We start from the raw sequence: 18,704 nt of genomic DNA, 5'->3' as shown, positions 1-18,704 counted from the left end.
GCTCAGATGATGAAGAGGTCACTGCTAAGGTCAAGGGTACTTGACCCCGTGCAAAGTTTGCTGAAGTTCTAGAATCACACAACGATTCTCATATGCAGCAGAGTGCCAGTACTAGTGCCACGCTATCTTTTGGTGAACTGGCAGGCACCAGGGGCTTAGTACATCCTGGTCTTTTACACACCAGCACTGCAGTAACACTTGGTGACGTGGCAAGTCCCATGAGTGCAGTCCAAACTGGTGCGGTGGATCAGAAGTAGCGTCCCACACCCACCAAGAATTTGAACACAGGCCCGTAGAGCATATAGTGTCCTTGCGGATGTGCTTCCAAAGCGTAATTGGCATCCCGCAGATTCTGCAGCACTCATACTACCCCCATTCATTGCCCAACTTGGAATTCAGGTGGAAACGACAAATCTAACAACTCCCCTTTTTTGAGCTGTTTTTCACAGAAAAAAAAATGTATAACGATCGATTGTGGACCAAAGCAATTTATATGCTGAGCAGTACATTGCCACCAACCCAAATTCAAACCTTGCCAGAATATTTCGCTTGGAAACCTGTAATGTCCCGTACACACGGTCGGATTTTCCGATGGAAAATGTCCGATCGGAGCGTGTTGTCGGAAATTCCGACCGTGTGTGGGCTCCATCGGACATTTTCCATCGGATTTTCCGACACACAAAGTTGGAGAGCAGAAATTTTCCGACAACAAAATCCGATCGCGTCAATTCCGACCATGTGTGGCCTGTTCCGACGCACAAAGTGCCACGCATGCTCAGAAGAAATTCCAAGACGGAACAGCTCGGTCTGGTAAACTTAGCGTTCGCAATGGATACAGCACTTTCGTCAGGCTGCAATGTTAAAAATGGTTTAATACAGCGCACTCTCTTTTTCTTTATAATGTGACAAAAATTAAGTAGTTTTGCTGCTCATATTCACACACACTTCTCACAAAGTTTTATTTTTGTTTTTTTATTGGGATTCCCTGAATATATTGTTATTAGTTGTCGCATCTGACAGTATTTTTTTTTTTTTATTTAATTTTTTTGGGGAGTTTAAGCCTTTTTTTTGGATTTAATGTTTGTATTTTTTCAAAGGCTGATCTTTGTTCAATGTTATTTTTATTTTTCCTCCAGAATATTTTTGTGTGTGTTTTGTGTGTCAAGTTACCCCAACACCATTGATATCTTTTATAATTTAATCTCAAGGAGATTGTTTGGTGTTGGTGTCCCTTGTTCATTTCACATTGTATATTTGAAATGTACCTGAATCCTCACAAAAAAACTGTCCTTTTTGAAGTAAAACACATAGGAGTATAATTCAAAACAAAAATCCTTTATTAAGGGATCAGAACCAAGCAAAGAGGAAGGCAACACTGGCTCAACATGAGAAATTACAGAAGCCTGGGACCCCCACGGCAGACATCAATTCTTGAACATCAAAATTGGTGGCCTGAGGAGTCCATATGTAAGGGAGGGCAGTCTGGTCCAGAATTCGCAGAGATCCGGATAGCAGCAGATGACATCTGTGTCCCCAGGCTGTGGTACCACAAGAGGCTGCATCTTTTGGCTGACCAGACTGGATCCAGGGTCCTCACTTTCTGGTCTTCCTTTCACGCTTCATTCCGGGCTGTGGCTGTGCAGTTGGAGATGTGGTAGGAGGAGGAGTAGGACCTGGAGGAGGACTGGGAGGACCTGGAGGAGAGGGAGGACGAGGAGGAGGACCTGCAGGAGGAGGACCATCGCAAAGGTATGTCTGAGCTGTCATTTGGCCCCTCATACCTTTGTTAAGAGCCTCCAATATGAGTGCCTCACACATGACTTGTTGGCCCTCCTCCATCCACTGCATTTTATAGGCAATGACGGCAGCAATGTCCTCCTCCACGGTCTGTCGTGCTCCCAGGACCTCTGTAGCCCTCCAAAAGAGTCCTCCTCTAGGGCACTCCTCCTACTGCCACTTTCTCTTTTCAGGGGGAGTGGAGGGACCTGCAGATCAGCCAGCCAGCTCGGCCCGGCCACCTCCTGGCTGAGACTTCCCTGTGTATGAAAAAGGGACATGGTTGTAATGTTTTGCTTCATCAATCACAATCCTAAATTAGTACTCCAAACTAACATCTAGTTAACATCATTGATTGGACAAGCAGAAATATTTAGAGAAATGCTATACCTGGCTCAATCTGGGCTCCTCCACATGTGGCCTGGAAGGCCCAGGTTGGGCGTCAGAAGCCTCAGCCGGGGGGGAAGGAAGCGTGGAAGGAAGACTGGAGAGGGATGGCCTGGGTTCAGTCTGGCCTGCCAGAAAATGCAGTCTATCGTAGTACAACATCCTGGGGACATAGATGTCATCTGCTGCTCCGGATCTCTGTGAATCCAGGACTTTCTTGCGCTCCCTTAGATATGTGCTCCTCAGGCCACCAATTAATATCTTTAAATAGGTGATGTCTGCCGTGGGGATCACCTGCTTCACAATTTCACACAATTGCACCAGTGCTGCCTTCCTCTTTGTTTGGTTCTTGAAATGGGGGTGGTTAATCTCCCACAGACAGGGCAGCTCCCTTAAGATATCTATGAATACTGACATGAAGTCATTGTCTTTCACTAAGATATCCATGTTCACTGCAAGACACAACACAAGACAAAGCCTAATGTCAGACAAAACTCTCCTAATCTTGTTACAATATAGGCTTCAATGTAGAAGCAGTATAGGCACAAGTTTGTCTCTTACCTTCGTTCTTACGATCTGCGCGTCCAATGCTCCTTCCTCCGCTCACAGATCGTACGTAATACGCACGCGTGTTATGCTTTATACACACTGCGCATGCGTGTAACTCCGCCCGCCCCTGACGTTCTTTCTAGTCTATTCCCCGCCCCTTTTCGTTCGGCGCAGTGGGTGAAGAGCACATGGCGGAGTTAGAGCAGGTGTGTGCTAATTATAGCAACGAGGAGGAGGAGGAGGAGGAGGAAAGCCCGGATCCGGACACGTCCCGATCCAGAAGGAGACGTTTTAAGGCCACAAATATGTCCTTTGGGGAGATGTTGGAGATGGTCGACATCATGAAGAAGTCCGACTATGATGGAAAGTATGGGCCTTACCCCAACCCCAACATCAGAAAGGCAAAGATCATGGCGAAAGTGGTCAAAAGCCTTCACAAGAATTTTGGGGTACGAAGATCGAAAGATCAGCTCAGGAAGCGGTGGTCGGACCTGAAGTTAAGAGAGCCAGAGCAGTACCGAAAGATCCGGAGAGTGCTGCAACAAAGTAAGTAGTTGTGCTGTGTTCCTATTCTTTCTGTCTTTATTGCGTTCGTGCTGCTCCATATGCTTTTCTTAATTGTACAGTTTAAAAGGGCAACTTTAATGTTCATGGGCCCATTATTCGTTCGTATCAAACATTTTTCTTTCGGCCTCTAAAACACCATTGTTTAGGCCATATGCATTTTCCCACATTTTTTTGGGCCTACTTGGATGCCAAATATTTGTTTGTGTACATGGGTTTGTTACTAGAATGAAATGCCAACTAGATTCTGTGTAAGGAGAGGACACTGAGCAGCTGTTTTCACATCTGGACACTGGAGCACTAGTGTGGGACCCCAGAACATCATTTTTGATAGGGGGCCACACAGGTGTTCCAGTGTATACTATAGGGGGGTCTCCATCTGTGAAGCTTGTACTAAACAGGTAAAGTATTGCAGCTTGACAAAGGCCAATAAAAAAAATACATCTTGGAACTCTACTAAAATAGACAATTGTACCCCACTTCCAAGCAATGTTTCCTATTTCTAGTTCTGCCATCAAATATCTGTGTGCTAATTATACCATTTTTGTTTTACATAGGGGAGAAAAGACTCGGAGGACACCCCTCATCCGAGGAGACCAGAGACCCCCCACCTCTGGAAGAAGCTGAAATACCACCAACCCAAGCTGAGCAGGAGGAAGAAGAAGATGTGGTGGAGATTGGCACCACAACAGGTGAGTGTCTGCAACCACAGGCTCAGGTAAACGAGATGGATGGTGGCAGATTTTTGAGACCTGTTTTTGTTTTGTTTCTCTCTTTTTTGGTGATCGTGATGTTGTGGATCCAGAACGTTTCACATCAGAAAGTGCCTAGATCCTGATCGGGGAGATCATGGGGTGTAATGTCGAACTGCAAAACATACAGCAAAAAATCAATGATGTTATTAAAAAAAATAATAACATCATTGATGTTTTGGGGCGAATTTAAAACCCCACAAAATCACTTTTTGGATTGTTGTCCAATCTTTTAAATTTTTTTGCAATGTTTTGAAAAGCCAAATTTGGAGGATGCACACAGTGTGCCAACATGTGCTATCTGCCATCACGGGAGATCAATGGATGCGTTTGGGGGTGCAACCCCTTCCTCAATTATAAAGTAGCGTTGAGGAAGGGCTTGCTCCCCCAAAACACGTCCCTTGATCCCCCCTGATGGCAGCTAGCACATGTTGACATTCGTAAATTGGTGTGCATCTTCCAAATTTGGCTTTTCCAGGGGTGATTTCCCCCCATCTGAACGCTATATCAAACACAGTTCCTAAATACTGATGTCTGATATAGCCTTCAGGTTTTACCTAATGTGAACTTTGTAAGTTCAAGTTTTTTTGCTTTCTTGTTGGTTTTACACAGGCCTGTTTTATCTGAAATGGACATTTCGATTTTTGATAATGCTACTGCAAAAATTGTTATACAACAAACATGTTGGTTTGTTTTAAAAACCTTTGGTAAATGCACATGTGATTGTGCAGGTATAAAAAAGTTGCTTACTCAAGAATGTGTGGATTATTGTCTCAACACTACAATACAACACTTTTGGGGTGATGTAATTGCTGTTTTCTGCAAAAATGGGTGTTATTTCCTAAGGGCAAATCCTCTTGGCACTACAAGTGCAGTTTCAGTGCAGTTGCAAGTGCACTTGTAGTGAAATGTGTTTTTGCATTTAGGAAATAACAGCCAACAGTGCTTTGTATAAGGTTACACAATCACGACATTTTCTGGACTCAACACATTTCTGTCAGGGTCAGCTAAAACAAACACAAGCAGTAAATGTCCACCAAGAATTTCTTTTTTTTTTTTATTATAAAAAAAAAGGCTTCACAGATTTGCTGGCATATTGATAGCCCCCCTACCCACAAAGAACTCCAGGTAGCGTAACCGGACAACACGGGCACTCAGGGAGGGCAAGCCAGGACGGCCACTTTCAAGCGCCGTCAGTGTGGTTTGATGTAGGATTCCGGCCTCAGGCCCAACTGAGCCAGCATAGTTGGCCGAATGTTTCCTTAAAAAAGTTATGGAGAACACAGCACGCCAGTATAATATGGTTCAGTTTATACTATATGGATGGGTGTCAGAAATAGTCGGAACCGGCTGGCCAGGATTCCAAATGTGTTCTCCACCACTCTTCGAGCTCTGGCCAGCCGGTAATTAAAAACCCTCTGTTCCGGGGTGAGGGTCCTCATTGGGAATGGCCGCATCAGGTGGTCCCCCAGCGCAAACGCTTCATCAGCAACGAACACAAATGGGAGTCCTTCCACATTGTCCTCTGGAGCTGGCAAGTCCAAGCTGCCATTCTGGAGACGCCTGTAGAACTCCGTCTGGGCGATGACTCCACCATCGGACATCCGGCCATTCTTCCCCACGTCCACATACAAGAAGTCGTAATTAGCCGACACCACCGCCAACATCACTATACTATTAAACCCCTTGTAATTATAATAGTACGACCCCGAGTTGGGTGGTGGGACGATGTGGATGTGTTTCCCATCAATTGCCCCTCCGCAGTTAGGAAAGTCCCACCGCTCGGCAAAGTGGGAGGCCACAGTCTGCCATTCCTGTGGCGTGGAAGGAAACTGTTGATGAAAAAACAATAAACATTACTATTTTTACTCTGAAACATGGCAAGCAGATTATACACATACATTATGGGGCAACCTCCAGATAGCATTTACTAAGGGGAATTTAACAACGCCAAAGTATAAGGTACACCTATCATATTCCCCCTCCCCCCCCTCTCATGGGCCATTTCTAACATTATAGGGGGTGTGTGTAAATCTTGGACAGGTAACCCTCTTCACTTCATTGAGAGCTGAATGCCTAAATAATGGGTATTACTTTGAACAGCCCCTCCTTAGTTACACTATTGGCAGACCACTGGACAGGTAAGAAGTGTCTGAATACAAAGATATAAATACACACTGTACACATTTGAGGACATTTGGACATTCTGCTATTACCTATCAAGATAATAATAGGATACAAAAACTTTAAACAATACCATTGGAAAGTATACAGGCAGGCCCTTGCACTACATGCTTTGGGGAATTCATCCATAAATCTGACCAGTAAAGAGGTGGGTATAGTGTGTATGGGTTTGGCAAAGTCAGCAGATAGATGATTGAGGATACATAGAGAATTGGGATCAGCTGACTTAGCAGTTGGGGGAGGGAGGGTTACTAAAAATTATTTGGGGACACCACAAAAAAAAGCCTCTGACACTCTGCCTGAATTTAAATCAAAAATAACATTTCCAAACATTTTAGGGGGTGTTTGGGGTAAAGCACTACTATGGAGCAGATAAAATACATTGTTAAGTGACTACATGAGGTGAATATAGGCCAGGAGACACCATGCTGGGGAGGTTAGTGAAGGGCAAATATGTATGAAGGACCTAAAATAATAATTACATAAAAATCCAGCATACATGAGGACAAAGGGGACATTCACAGCATATTACAATCATGGTAATTAGGGAATGAGGAAAGAAATACAAGATATTAGCAAACATTCAATACAATAAAATGTGATATAAAAGGATAAAAATCTTACCTTCATATACTCCTTCTGCAGGACCTGGATGATGGCAGAACAGGTCTCTGGGATGATGATACCCAGAGCCTGGGGGGAGATGCCTGTCGAGAACTTCAAGTCCTGCAAGCTTCTCCCTGTCGCCAAATACTGCAGGGTAGCGACCAACCTCTGCTCCGGAGTGATGGCTTGCCTCATGCAGGTATCCTGCCTGCTAATATAGGGGGTCAGCGAAGCCAACAAACGGTGAAACACGGGGTCCGTCATCCTGAGAAAGTTCCTGAAATCATCAGGATTATTCTCACGGATCTCACGGAGCAAAGGCATATGAGAGAACTGGTCACGCTGAAGCAACCAATTCTTGGTCCATGAACTCCTCCCCACCCTGTTCATGGACTGGACTTGTGTCAAGGTCAGGACCCCAACACCAAGCCCCCGCACAGCACGAACTCTACGAGGAGTACGCATATGAAACATGGCTAGAAAACGGTCAGCTGCTCAGAACGAAGTAACAGAACGCACTGAAGAACAGCAAGGCCTGTGAAGAGCGACCTGAAAAACAGCAACGAGCGGGCAAGATCGCACAGAAAACTCCGATACGAACTGACTGCACGCACTGAAGAGCAGATACAAACCCACAAGCACAAACTGAACAGCAGAAAACGATCTGAAAGCCACGAGTCTGAAAAAGCGCGAATCGTCTCTCACCAAACTTTTACTAACACGAGATTAGCAAAAGGAGCCCAAAGGGTGCCGCGCTTGGTTCTGAACCGGCCTTTTCTAGTCTCGTCGTACGTGGTGTATGTGACCGCGTGGTTGGCGATCGGAAATTCCGACAACTTTGTGCGACCGTGTGTAGACAAAAAAAGTTTGAGCCAACATCCGTCGGAAAAAATCCTAGGATTTTGTTGTCGGAATGTCCGAACAAAGTCCGACCGTGTGTACGCCCTATAACAGTTTCCGAGGTTACATTCTTTTTGGGCTCAACCCTCAACATGGGCATTACTAATAAGCAAGCGCGCCAGATCTGGCATCAAAATGTATAAGCTCTGTGAGAGGGCAACAAAAAGATTTGTTTGGAGCCCCCGGGATGCCCAGACTACATGGGAAACAATAGCAAGATAGTTTGGGACTTGGAGTTACCCTTGTTCAGTAAGGGGTACAACTTTTATATAAGAGTGCCCCTATTGGACACTCATTTTATCTTGGAATTGGCTTATGTGGCACTGTGTAACCTAATCGCTGGGGCTTCCCCCAATAGCTTGTAAACACCCAACTTAGAAAGGGGGAGAAAGGCTGCTTGAGAAATAATGAGATGCTCGCAGTGAAGTGGAAGAACAAACAGGATGTTTTTGTCCTGCCTTTCATCCATGCAGACATGACAGTTCAAATTTGCATGGTATCTGGTGTTGAGAAGCCCCTCTGTGTCCACGACTATAACCTTAACATGGGGAGGTAAACTTCAATGACCAGATGATGAAGCCGTACTTAGTTTCCCAAAAAGCAAGATGCTGATACAAAACAAATGTCTATATTTATTTAAATTGGCTCTGTACAACAATTTTGATTTTAAAAAGCAACTGGATGAGAAATATCAGTCCTTTTGTATCCAGAAGATGCTGTGGCCCAAACTCCCAATCCTGATGTGGTGAGCTGGCTGCATGAAAGGCATTTTCCTGATGCCATTCCTGGTACCCCAACTCAAAAAAAGATGTTGCATCTGCAGCAGACACAGAATTAGATGGGACAGACATTTTTTTGTCTCTGCTGTCCTAGCCAACCTGGTCACTGCCTCAAGGACTGCTTCCATCGCTACCACACACTAGTGGAGTATTAGCGTAGGGTACAGCAGCGCACAGTCTAGGGCACACAATTCACGCAGGATATCAAAAGGTGTTAGGTCGTCAGGAAACTGGCTTTTGCATTTTAAACACTTCAGTCCCGGAAGAATTTACCCCCATCTTGACCGGGCTATTTTTTGCAATACGGCACTGCGTCGCTTTAACTGACAATTGCGCTGTTGTGCGATGCTGTACCCAAACAAAATTGATGTTCTTTTTTTGCCCACAAATAGAGCTTTCTTTTGGTGGTATTTGATCACCTCTGCGTTTATTTTTTTGAGCTTTAAAACAAAAAAGCGACAATTTTAGAAAAAAAAATACATATATATATATATATTTTTTTTACTTTTTGCTATAACAAATATTCCAATTTAAAAAAAAAAAAATCCTCCTCAGTTTAGGCTATGTATTCTACTTTTTTTTTAACCAAAAATAACACCCCTGTCCGTCCGTGCGCATGTGAAAAGGTGAATGCAAGCATAGGTCTTCTGTTGGTATGTAAACAATTGCACCATACATGTAAGGTATCACCATGAACGTCAGATTGAGGGCAGTAATTCTAGCACTAGACCTCCTGTGTAAATCTAAAGTGGTAACTTGTAAAGGCTTTTAAAGTGTTGCCTATGGATATTAAAAAAAAAATGTAATTTGTCGGCGTTGCACGCGTGCAATTTTAAAGCATGTAAAGTTTGGTATCTATTAACTTGGTGTAATACATCTTTTATATTTTACCAAACAATTGGGTAATATATTGTGTCTTTATGCACAAAAAAGTGTGCAAATACTGCGTAACAAAAAAAAAATAAAAATAAAAAGTTTTTGTCATCTTCCAAAAACTTGTAGCAAAAAAATAAAATATTCCATGGACTCAACATGCCTCACAGCAAATAGCTTGGGGTGTCTACTTTCCGAAAAGGGGTCATAGGGGGGGAGTTTGTGCTACACTGGCAATTCAGGGCCTCTGAAATGGCTATAGGTAGTGAGGAAGTGAAATGAGGAAACATACCCTTTGACAGCCTGAAGGTGCTCATTGGATTTTTGGGGCCGGTACGTGGCTAGGCTGCCAAAAAAAAAAAAAAAATCACATGTGGTATGCCCATACTCAAAAGAAGTAGCAGAATGCATTTTGGGGTGCAATTAAACATATACCCGTGGCATGTGTGAGCAATATTTCATTTAAGTGACAACTTTGTAAAAAAAAAAAAAAAAAAATCTTCCATGGACACAACATGCCCCTCAGCAAATAGCTTGGGGTATCTACTTTCCAAAAAGAGGTCATTTGAGGGGCTTTTGTGCTATCCTGGTATTTCAGGGGCCTCTGAAACTGATCGGTAGTCAGGAAGTGAAATGGGGAAATGACGCCCTTTGAAAGCCTGAAGGTGGGCATTGTTTTTTGGGCCCAGTACGCAGCAAGGCTCCCATAAACTATCACACATACTCAGGAGTAACAGAATTTGTTTTGGGGTGTAATTCCACATATACCCATGGCATGTGTGAGAAAACGGAAAATTGTATGCTTACTTGACGGTAATTTTCCTTTCCTGATGCAAAGCATGACAGCATACATGAATGGATAGACTCCGCCCCTCACCCAATCAGGACTGGTTATACTATATATAAATGAGTCGCCTCCCCCCAGGCAGCATTCTCTTAACTATACTCAAATGCGAAATCCACAAGGGATGGACCTGTATGCTGTCATGCTTTGCATCAGGAAAGGAAAATTACCGTCAGGCAAGTATACAATTTTCTGTTTTCCTGACACAAACATGACAGCATACACGAATGGGATGTAGCACGCTAACAAAACCTATAAGGGAGGGCCATGCTGAAGCATTTGAATCAACAGAACTGAAGTCAACTCCCCTGCTTACAATGTTGCTTAATTGACTTTGCAATAGGCAAAAAAATGGTTTGTAGTATATGAACTTGGTTGGTATCCTGTAAAATTCTGGACCTCTGAATTTTGCCCATGAGCACGCCACCCATCTGATAAATTCATCAATATAGTGCAGAGCTCACTTTATCTTCATCCTATAAGCCCCTTAGGCTAATCTGACCCGAGATAATGCCATTGTCCTAGTGGACAGTGTAAAAGTCCTTGATACTGCCAGGCCTGAAGAGGCCACTGTCTGACCTTCTAGAGAAGGGCCACTTCTATGTATTTCTTCCACATAGACACATAGAGTCCATTACTCCAGCTTGTGGTGATGCAGACATTTCAGTTTGGCAAATATGCATGTAGGCGAAAAAAGAGCATTAAAAGCATGCATGAGGATAAAGGGGACATTCACAGCATATTCCAATCATGGTAATTAGGGAATGATGAAATACATACAATACATTAGCAAACATTAAATACAAAGAATGTGATGTTAAAGGATAAAATGTACCCTAATATAGTCCTTCTGCAGTACCTGAATGATGGCAAAACAGGTCTCTGGAATAATGAACCCCAGAGCCTGGGGGGGATGCCTGTCAAGAACATGAGGTCCTGTAGACTTCTCCCAGTCGCCAAGTACCGCAAGGTGGCGACTAGCCTCTGCTCCAGAGTGATGGCTTGCCGCATGCAGGTGTCCTGCTTCATAATATAAGGGGTGAGCAAAGCCAACAGACGGTGAAAAACGGGGTCCATCATCCGGAGAAAGTTCCTGAAATCAATTATTCTCCTGGATCTCACGCAGCAGAGGCATATGAGAGAATTGATCACGTTGGAGTAACTACTTCTTGGTCCATGAACTCCTCCTTACCCTGTTCATGGACTGGGCTTGGGCCAAACTATAAACCCCAACACCAAGCCCCCATACAGCACAAACTCTACGACGAGTACGTACCTGCAACATGGTTTCAAAACAGTCGGCTGGTCAGAATGCACTGAAGAACAGCAAGGCCTGTGAAGAGCAAGCTGAAAATCAGCAACGAGCAGACAAGAACGCACTGCAAAACAGACACAAACTGACTGCACGGACTGAAAACCAGATAAAAGCAGTCTGAAAAGAACGAATCGTCTTTCACCAAACTTCTACTAACACGAGATTAGCAGAAGGAGCCCAAAGGGTGGCGCACTGGGTATTGAACTTCCTTTTTCTAGTCCCGTCATACGTGTTGTACGTCACTGCATTCTTGACGGTCGGACTTGTGTTTGTGTGTACACAAGACCGTTTCAGCGGAATTCCGTCGGAACCCCGTCGGAAAAACCTTGAGAGTTTATTCCGACGGGAAAACCGGTCGTGTGTACAGGGCATAACTAACCCCTATCCCTGGACTAAATGGTTGAAGATTTTCCTCTAAATGGGACTTTGAAAAGGTAGTATACATCTAATCAGTCAGACAGTATTGAAAAATATATATAATGTTTTTAATAGCGTAAAGTTAAAAAGTAATGTGTACAATACATAGAATATACGGGATGCAGATACAGAAATATGCAATAACGCAACAGTTGACAACAACCAATTAGTCTGGTGAAAATAGGAGCAACAGAGATACCCAACACGTTTCAAGTCTGTGATATTGGTTCTCTTCTTCAAGGGTAGGTAGTTACAACAGGGCGTGAATATGTCATGCAGATTGCATAAACACTCAAAATATCTTGCATCCAGATTAAAAATGCTTGGAACATACTGCGGATACAGGCCCACCCATTATGGTCCAGGGAGAGATGACTGCACGTAAAGGCACATCAGAGGCCCAACAGGAAGTCACTCCCAAAGGGCGCCCCAAAATGGCCCCTCAGAAATCCCCACCTGTATCCTAGATCGACTAATTACTCTAACTAGTCTCATGGAATTCTAGGACCTAGTGTCACATACCTGACGGTAGAGCCTGATATGCAGGGAACGGCCTCTCTTGCTCCTCTGATTCTGGCCCCCTGATAGAGTAGACAGGAGGAGCATTAGTGCAGAGTCGCACAAGTGCCAAACAGTTTGTCTTCTCTGTAATGTAGAACAGCGGCAGGTGGCACGGTGCTGGAGCAGGGTTCTCCAATGAGCGGAAGATGCAGGTCAGGCAAGCCGGGTCAAACACTGGCGGGAACGTCAGGAGCAAAAGCAGAGGCAGGAGCATAGTCTGGATGCAGGCAGGGTCGGCAACGGGCTGGCAGCGTGGTAGTAGAAGGAGCAGGCAGATGCAGAGTCAGAACAAGCTGGGTCAGATGCAGGCAGCAGGTAGCAGAGTCAGAGGCAAGCCGGGTCGGTAAACAGGTGCAGGTATCACGGGTAAAGCAGGCAGGAACAGACGGGAACGCTGTAGAACGGACAGCACTGGATGCAAGCACAGACCAAGTTTAAATAGCCTCTTGGTAATGTGCACACAGGTGCACCAAAGGTGTTCTGGCAGAAGCTGAGGTCACAGGTCGACTTCTCTGTAGGCCATCTTGAGTACTGGCTGGTCTTCCCTGACAGGCTGAGGTCACAGGTCGACTTCTCCTTCGGCCATGTTGAGTACTGGCTGGTCTTCCCTGACAGGCTGAGGTCACAGGTCGACTTCTCCTTCAGCCATCTTGAGTACTGGCTGGTCTTCCCTGACAGGCTGAGGTCACAGGTCGACTTCTCCTTCGGCCATCTTGAGTACTGGTTGGTCTTCCCTGACACCTAGAAAGCACCTAATAGTGGTTAAAAAAAACACTGGCTTCAATGAGAAACTCCAATAGCACCAAAAAGCAGAATACCAGGCCTTATATAACGCTTGTTGTTGGTGTGGGCCTGTGCGCTCCTGGGTGTTGTAACTACCTACCCCTGAAGAAGAGAACCAATATCGCAGACTTGAAATGCACTGGGTATCTCTGTTGCTCCTATTTTCAACTGACTAATGGTTGTTGTCAACTGTTGTTATAGAACAGGCCTGAAGCAAAAGAGAACCTGGGAGAAGGGCCCGCATGACTAGGGGGGCAGCTGTGGAGGTAGAACAGGTTAATTCCTAGTAAAAAGTGGTACAGGTCAAAAGGGGGGGCTATGGTCAGTGGGAAGGTGGTAGGTGTGGCATTAGATCCTTTTGTCCCTGGTGGGGGAGGGGTCAGCTCAGTCTGGGGGCAAAAGGAGAAAGGCAGCACAGAAGCAGGATTTTTTTCTGTGTGCCGCGCTAATGGAGACATTTGAAAAGACTCCTAGGCCAACTGCGGACGGCTGTGGAGGAGAATGGCACACAGTGGCTGAACTCTCAGCTGACTGTGTTGCTGCAGGGGTCAGGGCGGGGACCTGCTCCGCCTGCCCCCATCCTAACTCATGTGAGGAGGTCATGGCCTCCTGCGCGCTTCAGCCCGGATGAGACCCCTAGGGTGAGCCGCTGCTCCGGGAGCCCAGTTACGGACCTTCCAGCACCCAGTGCGAAGCTTCCTGCCACAGATGCCACTGCGGGGGCTGGGAGGAATCCCCATCATGGGCAGGACCCGGCCGGGAGGGTGCCTGTTTCCCCCTCCAAGCCTCCTTCTCCTGGGTATCTGGACACCGCAGCCCGCTGTGCACGGTAGTGCTCTGCGTGGATGGTCTGCGGCCTCTGGCGTGGGCTCCTCCCCCCGGGCGCCTGTGGCCATTGTGGGAGGAAGTCGAGGTTGATGAGGAGACGGCGGTAGTGTGGGAGCTGCGTCTGCAGATCAACAGAGTGCTCATCGGGGGAGAAGTGTTGCAGCCAGCCATGTGGATCGGAGGGTGCGGGCTGATGATGTCACGGACGGGCAACCGGTTCCATCCATGTCCACAGCACCCCCTAGTGGCCAGGGGGATCAAGGTTCTGAGGGTGAGCTATCTTATTCAGACTGGGATGGGTCTTTGTCTATTCCTTTGCCTGTGTCTAATTTGTCTGTGTCCCCCCCTTCCCCAGTCAGTTCCCCCCGGGTTCTTGGTAGGGGGTGGGCCAGCCCCGGCACCTGTCATGGCTGCTGGGGTTGGTTCTCTGGGTAGTAGTGTGGCCTCTTTGGGGGGTTTGGGTGTCCTGGGCATAGGCACTGGTGACGTGCTGTTAAAGCATTTGCTGGCGGTGCTGGTAGCGGGCAGTAGGGATATGGGGTCCAGGGTTCTGGGGCGGCTGCCCCCAGCCCCCTGGTTTCGCCTGTGGCGGCTTGGCTGGTGGGGGGGAGGGGCGGCCGGTCTCAGCATCCCCGTCTGTGGTCACGCCTGCCGTGGTGGCAGTGATGGCTAGTGTTCCTGCAGTGGTTGCTGGATCTTCACAGGTGAGTATGAGAACAGCTGTGACACCAGGGAGGGTCAGTAGTGGATGGGGTAAGGCTAGCGGATGCAGCGCGGTGTAAAGTCTAGGTTTGCTACAAGGGCCCTCTGGGTCCCCATCTGAAGGCGGAGGTTAGGGAGAGGATTTGGAAAGGGTAATACGTGAAGATCTTCTCGCTACTTCCGCTGGAGAAGTTTAACCTGGACAAGGTTTAAGCCAGATGAGAGCAAAAAGGAGGAGGAAGAAAAACAGCACTATAGGCTTATCCCGCGAACGTTTGCAAACTGGCTGCAGATGTTTAACATACTGGCGAGCATCATAGAAGAGAAGGCTACGGAGAATTGTTCGGGGTTATTCTGATATCTTGATTCCATCAGTGAGTCCCAACGGGTGTATGGGGGGGTGGCTTGGATTCGGTACGATGAGCAAATCCGGCAGCAGAAGGCTCTTTGAGATGGGACCACAAAGATATTGGTTAGTGGATGAAGCTCATGACACAAGCTAGGGCTGCGCCGCCACCCTTTCCTGGCGGGGCAGGGGGTACCAACATCTCATCACCGTCGGCCACAAAGCGCAGGGGGTTCTGTTGGCACTTTAATGGGGGGACCTGCAAATTCGGAGGTACCTGTTGTTTTTGCCATGAGTGTTCTGGCTGCAAGGCGCCCACCCTTTGTCAAAGTGCTTCGGAAAAGGTAAGAAGCCGCTCGACACTGGAAAAAGGGATGGCTCCGGTGAAAGTGGAAAAAAATGGCACCTTATCTAAGTAGGTATCCGAATAGGGGGGCGGCCCGGACGTTGTGGTTGGGTTTTCGGGAGGGCTTCCGATACCGAGCACCTTAGATAGGGTCCCCCCTGTTTCCGCTAATCTTAGGTTGGCGTACGAGCATCCGGAAGTAGTGGGAAGTAAGCTGCATAAGGAGGTTGTGTTGGATAGGATGGCTGGCCCATTTTCTAAGCCGCCGGTGGGGGACATAGTGGTTTCCCCTTTGGGTGTTGTGCCTAAGAGAACCGAATCAATTCCGGCTTATCCACCATTTATCTCACCCAAAAGGGGGGGGTCGGTGAACGATGCGATTGATCCTTCTCTCTGTACTGTGTCTTACGCCTCGTTTGACGAAGCGGTGAGGTGGGTGCAGAGGTTTGGGAGAAGGGCGTTTATGGCCAAGACCGACATTGAGTCGGCTTTTCGCCTGTTGCCGGGCCATCCGGATAGTGTTCGTTTGTTGGGTTGTTGCTGGGAGGGGCAGTACTTTGTGGATAGGTGCCTACCGATGGGTTGTGCTATCTCTTGTTCTTACTTTGAGCTGTTCAGTTCTTTCCTGGAATGGGTCATCAAGGACTTGTCTGGCCTTAGTTCTATTTTGCACTGGACAATTTCTTGGTGATGGGTTCATCGGGGGATCGGTCCTGTCTCATTCTGTTGGCCACTTTGCAGCCTATTTTTCAGGTTTTTGGGGTTTGACTGGCTCAAGACAAAATGGAGGGCCTGGCCATGGTATTGAAGTTTTTGATACCACTTTGATGGAGTCCCGAGCGACAAACTTGAGGATCTTTGGGTGTTCGTGGCTGCGGTCGCCCGGCGATCTAAGGTTCAGCTAAAGGAGTTGCAATCTTTGTTGGGCAAACTGAATTTTGCATGCAGAATTATGCCGATGGGGAGAGTTTTTTGTAGGCGCCTGGTAGCCCAGGAGTCAAGTCGCTGCATCATTTTGTGCATCTTGGTCAGGACCATCGGGAGGATCTGCAGGTGTGGGATTTGTTTTTGGAGCAGTACAATGGTAGGTCTTTTGTTGGCTGGGGCCTGCAGTCCAGGCTGCTGAGCTTGATCTGTTTATTGATGTGGCAGGGTCGGTGGGGTATGGGTGTTCTTTTCAATTGGTGGTGGTGTGCGGACCGGTGGTCGGAGGAGTTATCGGGGTCTGATCTCATTAGGAAACTTATGCTCTTAGAGCTGTTTCCCATAGTACTCGCAGTGGAACTTTGGGGATCAGAGTTCACGAACCGGAGGGTTCATTTGCATTGCAACAATTTGGGGGTGGTCCAGGCCATTAATTCACAGTCAGCATCTTCCTTACCTGTGGTAAGGTTGCTGCGGCATTTGGTGTTACTGTGTTTGCGATTGAATATTTGTGTGTCTGCGGTGCACATCCCGGGGGTGGAGAATGAGGTAGCTGATGCACTTTCTCGTTTACGGTGGGACAGGTTCCGGCAGTTGGCACCAGGGACAGAGTGTCTGGGAGTCCTGTGCCCCAGGCGTTTGTGGGAGCTCGTTTTGACACTGTGATGTCATTGTTGCGGCGGTCAGTGGCAGATGCTACCTGGCGTGCGTATGAGAGAGTTTGGCGGGAATGGCTGGATTTGGTGAGTAGTGTCGGAGGTTGTTCCAGTGACGAGGATGGACTTCAGGTATTGTTGTATTTCCTGGGTAAGAACCGTGAGGAAGGGGTGTCCGTGGCTTCGGTGAACAGAAAGATGTTGGGCCTTGTGATTATGTTTAAGTTGAGTGGGATGGAGGATGTTGCGAAGGCTTTTATAGTGCGTAAGGCTTTGCGGGGTTACAGAAGGCGCTGCAAGCTGGATTCCCTGCGACCGGTGTTGTTGGGGATGTTAACAGTTTTGGCGGGTGTTTTACCCCGGATTTGTTTTTTCTCAGTTTGAGGTTCAGTTGTTCAGGACAGCTTTTGTGTTGGCCTTTTTTCGGGGTGTTACGGGTGGGTGAATTGGTTAGCCCCCCGAAATCGGTAGTCGGGGGCTTGGCGGTTTTGGATATGTCCGTGCGGGACGATTCGGTCAAGCTGGTCATACGTAGGTCAAAAACAGATCGGTTAGGAAAGGGGGCGAGAGTGTTGTTGGGTTTGGTAGCAGGATTGGAGTTATGCCCAGTAGCAGTTACCCAGGAGTGGCTGGGAGTACGGCCTTCCGGGGGGGTGCCCCTTCTTGTGCATGCCAATGGTTCGCCTTTATCTAGATACCAATGTGTCCGTGTTCCAAAAAAGTTTGGTGTTGGGTGGGTTCTCCCTGCAGGATTACTCTGCGCATTCCTTTAGAATAGGGGCGGCTACGGAGGCGGGTTTAAGTGACCAGATTCTGCAACGTATTGGTCGCTGGGAATCTCAATGTTTCCGGCTGTATGTTCGCCCTCATTTACTGTAACGGTCGGGGAGGTGGGCTGGGGATATCGTAGTGCCCGGGTAGACAGGTCCTGTCTGGTGTTGTCTGTGTGTGTGTCTTTTTGTGGGTTTCAGATGGGATTTGTTTGATATTTCATTATGCGGGGTGGTGTGGATAGTGTTTGGTCTTGTGTGTCTATGTTTCCCTTTTGTGTTTCTGTCTTTCAGGCCCAGTGTGCCTTATGTAGATCCTGGGGCATTCTTATATGCATTGGGGGGGCAAAAAGGGCCCTGGTCAGGCAGGAGGGTAGGCAGCTGGGTTTCTAACGGGGGAGGCCTCAGTCCATTGTATTGGGATTCCGGGCATGTTGTGGTCCCGAGTCCTGCCAGAAGTGTAGCAGTATGCTAGGTTGGATAGAGCTCTTGACGTGCTGTTCTTGCACGTCGGGGGGTAATGATCTGAGTATCAGAGCCTCTAGGGATCTCATTCGGGATATAAAATGGGACTTCCTTTATTTGAGGTCAGCCTTTCCAGAGACCATAGTGGTGTGGTCGGATATAATTGGCAGGACAACCTGGAGGGGAGCCCGGTCGGTTGATCGGATTAACAAGACCAGGATAAAAGTCAATAAGGCGGTGCCAAATGTGTGGTGCGTAATGGGGGACTGGTTGTCCACCACTGCAATTTCGAGGGGAACAACAGCCTGTACTAAAGAGCTGATGGGGTTCACTTGTCAGCAGTAGGTATTGACATGTGGTTCCTGGGGCTCCAGGAA

General features: G+C 47.2%; 1 protein-coding gene across 4 annotated transcripts in view; it reads left to right on the top strand.

Annotated features, from left to right (window-relative positions):
- Nucleotides 1–18,704, top strand: part of SERPING1 (serpin family G member 1) — a 512,003-nt gene that overhangs the window by 430,396 nt on the left and 62,903 nt on the right. For 2 of the 4 annotated variants that reach the window (XM_073596975.1, XM_073596976.1), the window contains exon 7: nt 3,834–3,968. The exons of the other annotated variants lie outside the window; for them this stretch is intronic. In XM_073596975.1, the coding sequence (XP_073453076.1) occupies nt 3,834–3,968 (135 nt within the window). The remainder of the gene's footprint in view (nt 1–3,833; nt 3,969–18,704) is intronic. 4 annotated transcript variants of the gene reach the window in all.

Source organism: Aquarana catesbeiana, linkage group LG08 (genome assembly GCF_042186555.1).
Source record: "Aquarana catesbeiana isolate 2022-GZ linkage group LG08, ASM4218655v1, whole genome shotgun sequence".
Taxonomy (NCBI): domain Eukaryota; kingdom Metazoa; phylum Chordata; class Amphibia; order Anura; family Ranidae; genus Aquarana; species Aquarana catesbeiana.
The sequence above is the reverse complement of the archived record's forward strand: the minus strand, read 5'-3'. Positions and strand labels throughout refer to the sequence as shown.